At 38.4% G+C, this 10,159-nt stretch overlaps 2 protein-coding genes and 1 pseudogene across 2 annotated transcripts; 1 reads left to right on the top strand and 2 right to left on the bottom strand.

Moving 5' to 3' along the window:
- The first annotated feature begins 1,400 nt into the window (after window positions 1–1,400).
- LOC124189952 lies at window positions 1,401–2,755 on the top strand. Its single transcript, XM_046582468.1, has 2 exons — window positions 1,401–1,526; window positions 1,591–2,755. The coding sequence occupies exon 2, from the start codon at window positions 1,601–1,603 to the stop codon at window positions 2,603–2,605; it is 1,005 nt and encodes a 334-aa protein (XP_046438424.1). The 5' UTR covers window positions 1,401–1,526; window positions 1,591–1,600; the 3' UTR covers window positions 2,606–2,755.
- Window positions 2,756–3,186: 431 nt separating this feature from the next.
- Window positions 3,187–3,568, bottom strand: LOC124189953 (probable ATP-dependent RNA helicase DDX23). The gene is made up of 2 exons (XM_046582469.1): window positions 3,434–3,568; window positions 3,187–3,365 (listed from the first exon to the last, which is right to left on the bottom strand). Exons 1-2 carry the CDS (start codon window positions 3,566–3,568, stop codon window positions 3,231–3,233), a joined length of 270 nt encoding a protein of 89 aa, XP_046438425.1. The 3' UTR covers window positions 3,187–3,230.
- LOC124189893 lies at window positions 3,567–5,522 on the bottom strand (annotated as a pseudogene).
- Window positions 5,523–10,159: the final 4,637 nt, after the last annotated feature.

The raw sequence follows: 10,159 nt of genomic DNA, 5'->3' as shown, positions 1-10,159 counted from the left end.
TTTTAGATTTCTTTTGCGCTTTTCCATTCTCTTTTTTTCTTCTTTTCTCTCTTTCAACTTTCCCACCAGAACGAACAAAAGTTAGAGGTACAGTAGGCTTCCTCAGCTATACATTCCGGGAATTTAAAATAAAACTTTATATAGCAATTTAAATATCTTTAATAGTAAAAAAAATTAAAGTTTAGTTCTATTAAGGTAAAATGTATCCAAATAAAATCCCATCACCATCCACAGAATATGGTTTCGCGGCTTAATATGATGGACGAGCCATTAAACTAAACTAAACCCAACGTTGAAAGATTGGATGCGCAATGGGCTAATCCGGGGTAATCTTAATAATAAGTAATAAGGTAATCTTTTTGATTTCATTGGACAATCGCCAAACATGGAATCTGGTGTATCGATGGTAAAATTTGAACACTTTGAATTCTAATTATTTTATTTTGGTAGAATTTTGAAAACAAAGGCTACTCAAAAACATTTACAATTTGCAATGTATTGATATCGTTTGATTGCGACTTAATCGACGTTAACTAAAACGTTCACGTTATAAAGACGTAATCGTTGACGTAAGCTTATAGGCCTGCCCGAGTTGTTCGGCCCCGCTGTTGGTGGCGCTCGTGTCGTGCCCATTCGATGGCACACCCCACAGGCCCACACCGATTTCCAGCCTGATGCTGCATTTTACTTGTCTTTTGTCATTTTGTCAAGTGCAAATTATTCCTTATTTTAGTTTCGGAATAATTTGCACTGCCAAGAAAATTGGCGAAATTGCCCGCTCAAGAGTCGCCTTATGCATGGGCTTATTAAATGGACACAGGGACTTGTGTAGGTCTAGCTGCCACGTCATACCAACCAAATTAAAAATTTTAGATGGTCAGACACTAAAAGTCGGAATAACTAAATTTAAATAAACGACCATAGCCGTATACAAACAATTTTTTTTTGTATCGGCATAAATAACAACCCGATAAATATGAGGCGTAAATACAAGAATGTTTAGACCGCCATGATGTTGAATAAGGCAGTCAAGAAAAACATCTCAAGTTCTCGATGCAAACATCCTGGAGAATATTTGCACTATCCAGGGCGATGTTGTTGGCAATCAAGTGCGAAGACTCGCCGTCTGTTCCCAAAAATAAAGCGACACGAGAATTCTGTTGACACCAAGCGTTTGCGACGTTTGATTATCAACTGTCTACGCTCACTTGTGGGTGGACGGAAAGCAGACCGAAAGACCAAATATTTGGCAAACAAAATAAACCAAACCCTCTTCTTGGATAACATTCTTTCGATGCGTCAATCTCAAGTGCCGGAAAATTGGAAGACAGACCCAGGGACAGCCATCCAGTTTTGTTAGAACACTCCGGAACACTCTTAAGAAAAGGCAGCTCTGTAAAACTCAGTAAGACTGCTAGCTGATACGACGTCAGCAGACTGACACTGTGGATAGTATAACTAGTGTGTCGCTAAATGTTCAACTGAGATTTTGAGACGTCAGAAATCATTTTCATCGTATATGAAAGGTAAGCAACAAAAACTGCTTAAAGTTTACACAAAATTCAAATTATAAAATCATTGAAATCTTAGGGTTGAAAAAATGTCAAATGTAACTAGAGCGTTGGTGAGATCGAAATCCACGAGTGACAGTGGTAAAAGACAAAAACATCTGACAGATTTTTGGAAAGCAAAAAAAAATAAGAATCTTCATAAAAAGAAAATTACGTCAATTGCAAGTGAACGCTCCAGCAGTGCAAAATCGGATTTGAACAAAACTACACAGCAGCAAGAAGCCAAAGGAAGACACACTGAAAATGTTGAAGACGACCAGCAAATAGCTACTGGGAAAAAAGTTACCATTCAAGTTTGGCATGGCCCCAAATGCCCTAGTTGTGCCGCCATCATGAACATCAAAGAGGAAAACATGAAGCGATTACAACACCATTTCAAATACTGCTTCTGTTATTCAGTCTATTATCGAACTATGTCGCTTCTAGAGAGTCTAATCCTATCTTATCCAATTATCGGATTTAAGAAAAAACAGAAAGAACCGCATTTTTTAAATCACATGCAAGCCAAACAGCTGTGCGAGCTGTCAGCACTGCATCCAACGGTATCTGCTGACAACTCGGAATTGTTTCAAAAAGCGGCCGAATTGGCTTCGCAGTTGAAAGAGCCGACAGACACGGAATCTTTCAACTGCGACCGCTACGAAGAGTACATGAGGCTATTGCTAGAAATTACCGAATTCATTCGTCAAACGATGTCGCAACATTTGAACAACGGAAAAAATGTCGAAGATGTTCAAATTTTGATAACAAATATTACAAATTATTTAAAACCCTTTGATCAAAATCAGGATAAGAGTACAAGTGTTACAAAATCTCGGTCGACAACTGCAAAAACCAGAAAATGGAACGAAACGTTTGCTGACTTGAGGCATCCATCAGGTGATAACGACTTCGGTAATGAATTAAAAGAAATCGCTGAACCCCAATCAGGAGAGGAATGTTTTCTCTTTCCTGACAAATATACTTGCAAATGTCATGGACAATCCGCGGACAACTCCAGTGATGATTCTTCAATTAGCTTATCTACCTTTTAGTCTTTATACGTATAAGTAAAACTACTATAATTTTACAAAGAGTTATTAGCATTGCTACATGAAAATGACACCCCCGCATTAGTCATTACGCATAGCTTATTGCAAAATTAATTTTGAAATCAAGAATAAACAGGATTGATTGTGGAAAAATAATTAGCCTACCGTTTTCTTTCGAAGTATGAAACTTTGTTCTTTGGGCGTTTTTGCCACAAATTAACAATTAAAAAAAATTAAGACAATGACCAACGAGTTGCTGTTATGAAAACATGTTACTGGAACGAGCCACTTGCAGCTAGGGCTTGTCGGATTGGAGAATTGCTGCTGAGTTTACATTGATGAGTTGATGATACACATGGTGGAAGAAATTAAAAAATTGGCACAGTCGTATAAAGTCTCCGGCCAGCCGGATGAATCGATACTAGGCGCTACTGGTCTCGTATGGAGCCGATGTGTTTGTTTTATTAATAAGCTCATCTATTGCTGATCTTTTGCTGTTTATGTCCCTTGTGATTTAGCATTTTTCTTCGCGTCGAAGTAGAGCACCAGAGCTTAATTTTTAATCTACTAGGACAGTAAGAATCAATACATGATAATTAAGTGAACTATATATTTAAAGCGACTTTCACTATTTGAGGAAGGGATTGAAACCGTGAACACTAGATGTCTTTCTAGAACCTGCAACCGGATTGTACTTCAAGTTGGAGAGGGCGAATTCACGGTGCTCCTGACCCTTACCACCGTGCAGAATACAAGCATTGAACTGTCAAAAGAATAAATAAAAACCGTTAATGAATAAAACTAGACAAAATTCAAATTAAAATGACTTGCCCAAAATTTCTCCAGGCGCTTGGCCAGTACGTCTGCTCCCTGCTTTTGGTTGACGAAAATGATGATGGGAGGCTCGAGTTTTCCAAGGCGCAGAATTTCCATCAACTTGTTGCGCTTGGCATTCTCTTCCACCATGTAGATGATTTGCCCCGTTCGTTACACGGGTTTGCCGGCCGAGCCGATGTAGACCACAGCCGGACGTCTCAGGTAAGTTCGAGCCAACCGCTCCACCGCCGAAGGCATAGTTGCAGTAAACATGACAGTCTGCAAAATGTCAATAAAAATGAGTTGAATAAACCAGGACGTTTTGAGTTAACCAAACCAATACCAGGTCGGAATTTATTCTTGGAATTGAAATTGGCCATCAATTTTTGCTCGTCCTCTGCGTCGTCGTTGTCCGGCTTCTGATTCGTGATTGGCTCATGTTCCAGAATCTTTTGCACGTCGGGTTCGAAACCCATGTCAATCATACAAACTGCTTGTGCACTGTGACAGCACCAAAAATCTGTTCTCCAAAACGTCATCAGACGACCAGGAGTGGCAACCACAATCTGTTAAAAATAAAAGTCAATGAAATGAATAAACTGGAATACGATAAGAGAAATTACCTGGCAACCCATTCGCAGTCTGAAACCTTGCTCCTCCCTGGAAAGACCACCGATTACGGCAACCGTTCGGATGCCCAAATGCTGGCCGAATTTGATGCACTCTTCTTCGATTGAGCCAACTCACGAGTAGGAGCCAAAATGATGGCGTAGGGTCCCGAATCGTCGTCACCCAGGCGGACGTTCTTGTGAAGCGACTGAATCCAGACGAGTAATGAGATCAAGAATTAGGCGGTTTTTCCTTATCCCATTTCAGCGACACCAATAATATCTTGGTTCTTCAATCCTGCACAAAATTCACGTGAAATTAATTAACATTTTCAAACAGACAAGTAATTATTGGCGACGTACCAATAGGAATGGTTTGCAATAGGAATGGCTTGACGCTGAATGGGAGTAGGATCTATGTAACCAAATTTTTCAATAATCCACAGAGTTTCCTTCTTGAGATCTCGGATCTCGGATGAGATTCGGAGCCCACGAACGGTACGGATTAGGAATTTTGCCAACTTAAAAATCAGAATACATTAAGTCAAACATATTAATTAATCAACAAGTTTAGGCAACAGACCTTTAATGGTGATGCTGTAATCTTCTCGGAAGATACGCCAATCACGTTCGGTCATTTCTTCGACCTTTTTCTCTTGCCAGTGACGGTCGTACCATTTCTGCTTGTCTTCTCGTCTTTGTTCCTTCTTCAAACGGACCTTATCCTGGGCCTTTTCAGTGTCTGTCCGGCGTTTGTTCAACATGTCGCAATAGAATTTCAACTGGTCTTTATTCTGGGCTTTGATGTAAATTCCGGCCACACAACCACGACCGTAAAACTTGACCTAATCACCAAAAGAAAGAACACGTAAGAATTTCCCGTATTATATGAAATTTATTTTAAGAGTTTTCTTACCTGATGTCTTTCCTTGTAGATTGGGTTGTAGTCAACGGCAGTGTCTTCTGTAGAATCCCATTCGAAAACGAATTGATGTTCGTTCGGCCTGCGGACACGTCGCTTTTTCTTGACCATTCCCAGGTAACGATCCTTGATGGCATCCATCTCCTTCTGCTTATCGCAGTCTGTTTCACCATCTTTACGATCTTTGGTCTCCTTTTCGCGTTCCCTTTCTCAATGACGTCGACGATCGAGTTCTGGTTCCCTGTTGGTCTCTTCAGCCACCTAGAATCAATTTTAAAACATGCCATGTAAAATCTAAAAGAACAGATATCGTAGTATATTAATACAAACCTAAAAAAGGCGTTTCTTTTGGCTCTTTCCTCTTCTTGCTGTTTGCGTATATTTTTAACTTCCTCTTGTTGCTTCCTCATTTCTTCAGCTGCACATTCCTCTTTTGTAAGAAACTTGGGTTTGCTCTTTTCCTCTTCTTCGGCTTTCTTTTTGCCTTTTTGGCCAGCAATTCTTCCAGCGACAATGGCTCCTTTTTAATCGCTTGCTGTTCATTATTCCCTTCACTTGCTTCCTGATCTTGCATCTTGCTCAGTTTTCACATCTTTACGATCCCGGCGATGCCTTGGTGACCTGAAACACCAAAACAAATGAATCAATGGAATTTTAGATAAACATAATCAAAATTAATTACTGGGATCTGGATCTACGTCTTCATGTAGTACGATCACGGCTACGAGAGCGACTGCGTAATCTCTTCCTTTTACGTTCTCTTCTCTCACGATCACGGTCTCTAGCAAGTTCTTTGTTGTCTCCATTATTGCCACGGTCACGATCTTTGTTGTCGCGTTCTCGCTCGCGATCACTTTATCTCTCGATCACGTTCTCTATCTTCATTGCGGCGATCTCGGTCGTCACGAACGTTTTTTCGATCCTCGTTGACCATTTCTAATTGTTGTGGTTCTGTAAATAATCAACAGCTGTTTCAACAGGTGAAACGAAAGATACAATAGTAAACCAAATAATATTGTAGTGCCAGTGATTTTCCCTGCCTGTTAGAGTATACTTCAGTAAGATAAAAGGATTCAGTAACAAGAATTAAAAAATTTAAATATGTTATTTTCTAAACAAAATTGTTCACAAGTTGAGGACTTTTACGTTCAAGAATGTCTTGGCGATTAAATCAAATATGATCACATAAGAAACTTCGCACTTTTTGTCAGACACCACATCATAAATGAGTAGCAGACGACAAAAGAGTTTAAACAACTGCACGATGACAAATTGGATTAATTCGAAAAAATAGGCTACTACAACTTAATTTCTATTTGGTTGAAGAAAATTAGAAAATTACAGGCTGTTATTTAAATGAATAAAAAAAAAAATTAGAATTCATGTGAGAAAAAACATTTTTTTTTTAAATCACAAACTTTTCGGTGGAAACAGAGCTATAGACTTCTGGTCGCTTCACGGCTGTCGGCTGTGTTGGCTTCCCTATCCCGGTTTCAGGGTAACAGTAAGCCGATTTTCAGAGATTTTAGGGTTGAGCTTGTCAGAATTTGTGAAGTGGAAACGTTAAAAAGAGCCATCTAGGCTCTCAAAAGTAGCTGAGCGTAGTAGCTGACACACTCACTAGAGGCGCTTTTTAAAGTTTCCAAATCGGAAACTTCCTATAGGCATCAGCAGTTTTGGAGGTAGAAGCACGTTCCAATCTTACTCTTTCTTCATTACAAATGTTCATTTGGGTTGTTAACTCATCAGCTCCTTCACCAAAGAAAAGTCTCCTTTTTTTTACGTTAGTTTCCATTGTAATTCTATCTGGAGAAGAACTATTTTTTTTCATTGGCTGAATCCAAACAAATCACAAATAAAATTTTTCAGGTGGGATCAAGACATCACATTACACTATAATAAAATATAATCCAAAGGGACACATACCTACTTATAGAAGAATATTCCGTAATGAGGAAAGAGGAACTTTAGCAATTTAAACAATTAAGAAGATACGAATCAAATGAGCATGAATGAATTTTTCTTGTGGTACCTTGCTTTCTTCTTGGACAATCAAATTGTTGACTTCCAAGGCATCATCAGTTTGGGAGCTAGAAGCACGTTCTAATATTTTTCCTCTGTCTTCATAGGAAATGTTATCACATGTTATTTGGGTAGTGAACTCATCAGCTGTTTCTCCTTCACCCAAAAACAGTCTCCTTCTTTTGACGTTGTTAGTTTCCCGGTACGAAGTACGAGTCAATTGAGCTGCGGATCGATTGCTGACTCAGGCCCCTTCCCGGCAGCAAAATGTTTTTCTGCCAACTCAGGAGGATCAACGAGTAAACAATCCTCGTCCTAGCGTTTACATTAGTCTGGGGTGTCCGCCGAGCCGAGATTAGCTATTCAACAGTTTGTCTGTGTCCACCGCACTAAGTAATCCATGTGTTTGATTGTAACCCGAGTGTTTTGTGTGACACCTATTTCTCTTCTGCTGTAGGTCAGCGCTCCAAAGTTCAATTTTCTTTGTTCTAGTTTGGCCGGAGAAAAGCAGTAGGTATTTATTGTCGCAGAAAAGATTGAGTATTTCTGTAGAACTCGTTATGATATTTGCAAGTCATCGTCGCTCCTTGAAAACAGTTGATACCACCGCATATTTTTACTCTGGATAAGGCCGCATTGCTCTCGATTTCACAATGAGATCAATTTTAGGCTATAAAGAACCTTTGATCCACCCGCGAGGTACTACACTGGAGATTTTTTCTAAGGTATGCTCAATAAGAGACTAAGACTATCAATGTTTTAAGTAAGATTGACTTTTGGTTTGTGAATAAATACATGATCGTGTACGAGTAAATTTATCAAAGTAACGGTCTTTGCAAGGGACGAGTACGAGTAATTAGCTACCACTCCTTCTCGATTATGATCGAATAGAGGAATTGACTGACCAGTTACCCTTGTTGGCGAACGCACTATTGCGGATTTCGCCATGTTTTCTCCGAGTCCGTTTTTCCCCCGTGCATTTCTTATGGGGATAAATGTTGTCTCGCGAAACTATTAATTGTAAATTAACAATTCACACTAGGATCTCGGGAAAAACATTAATCAAAAGGAACGCAAATAAGCTTTATTATAGCACTAATTGCTGTGAAATTTTTTTATTAAAACACGTCAAATTTAATCTTTTCCCTAATGTTTACAGTTTTAGAGAGCGAATAAATCCACATAAAATCGGCCCGAGGGAAGAAAAGGGAGACAAGGAAAGTATGAAAATAAGGGGGGGGGCATACTGTCCTGTTCTCCCTTTTCTTTTCTCTGGACGATTCTCTGAAGATAACTCATTTTGTGAATTTCTCAAAATTTTTTATTTTTCGTCACCTTTCTTGATCAGGATGGCAGATAAAAAATTTGTTTGTGCATAACAAATTTGCTGGAGGGATCGATTCTGTGTGTTGCTCCCTCAACATAAAAAACGAATCACTTACACAATCTGTGACATCACACTTAAAAACATGGCTAAATTCCATCAATTAGTTTTATCACGTATTTTGAGACGTATTTTTATGAAAAAAAGTCAAATTTAAATCTTATCCTTAATGTTTACGGTTTTAGAGACCGTATCCACATAGAATCGATCCGAGGAAAGAAAAGGGAGAAAAGGAAAGTATGAAAATTAGGAGGGACCATACTTTCCTCTTCTCTCTTTTCTTCCCTCTGGCCTATTTTCTGAAAATAACGAATGTTGTGAATTTCTTGAAAATTTTTAGATTCCGTCACCTTTCTTTTTCAGGATGGCAGATCAAGAATTTGTTTGTGCATAACACATTTGCTGGAGGGATCGATTATGTGTGTTGCTCAATAAACATCAAGAAAGGAATCAATTACACAAGCTGTGGGATCACATTTGAAAACATTGCAAGTAAATGCTATCAATTAGTTTTACCATGTATTTTGAGACGTATTTTTATGAAAATACTTCAAATATAAATCGTATCTCTATTGTTTACGGTTTTAGAGACCAAATTCACATAGAATCGGGCCGAGATAAGAAAAGGAAAAAAGGAAAGGATGAAAATATTTGCGGGGGACCCATATACTTTCCTCTTCTACATTTTCTTTTCTGGCCGATCCTCTGAAGATAACTAATTTTGTGAATTTCTTGAAATTTTTTTTGTTTTGTCACCTTACTTGATCAGGCTGGCAGATCAAGAATTTTTTTGTGCATAACAAATTTGCAGGAGGGATCGATTATGTCTGTTGCCTCCTAAACATCAAGAAAGGAATTAATTACACAAGCTGTGGGATCACATTTGAAAACGTGGCTAATAAATGTCATCAATTAATTTACCATGTATTTTGAGACGTATTTTTATGAAAATACGTCAAATATAAATCGCATTTCTAATGTTTACGGTTTTACAGAGCAAATTCACATAGAATCGGGCCGAGGGAAGAAAAGGGAGAAAATGAAAGATTGCAAATATAAGCGGGGGACCCATACTTTCCTCTTCTACCTTTTATTTTCTGGCCGATCCTCTGAAGATAACTAATTTTGTGAATTTCTTGAATTTTTTTTGTCACATTTCTTGATCAGGATGGCAGATCAAGAATTTGTTTTTGCACAACAAATTTGCTGGAGAGATCGATTATGTATGTTGCTCCCTCAACATCAAGAAAGGAATCAATAACACCAGCTGTGGGATCGCACTTGAAAACATTGCAAGTAAATGCCATCAATTGGTTTTACCATGTATTTTGAGACGTATTTTTATGAAAATACGTCAAATTTAAATCTTATCCTTAATGATTACGGTTTTAGAGACCGAATCCACATAGAATCGACCCGAGGGAAGAAAAGGGAGAAAAGGAAAGTATGAAAATAAGGGGGCCATATACTGTCCTCTTCTCCCTTTTCTTCCCCCTGGGTGATTCCCTGAACATAACTTATTTTGTGAACTTCTTGAAAAATTTTATGTTTCGTCACCTTCCTTGATCAGGATGGCAGATAAATAATTTGTTTGTTCATAACAAATTTTCTGGAGGTATCGATTCTGTGTGTTGCTCCCTCAACATTAAGAAATGAATCACTTACACAATCTGTGGCATCACACTTAAAAACATGGCTGAATGCCATCAATTAGTTTTCCTACATTGACATCCGGATTTATAATGTGGAACGGTAGTTAAAAGAATATATTTTAGGTGACAAAAGTTTGAAAGATACTGGCAAGT

The sequence above is a fragment of the Daphnia pulex genome, chromosome 3 (genome assembly GCF_021134715.1).
Source record: "Daphnia pulex isolate KAP4 chromosome 3, ASM2113471v1".
Lineage (NCBI taxonomy): Eukaryota > Metazoa > Arthropoda > Branchiopoda > Diplostraca > Daphniidae > Daphnia > Daphnia pulex.
This window is presented reverse-complemented; position numbering and strand designations above follow the sequence as displayed.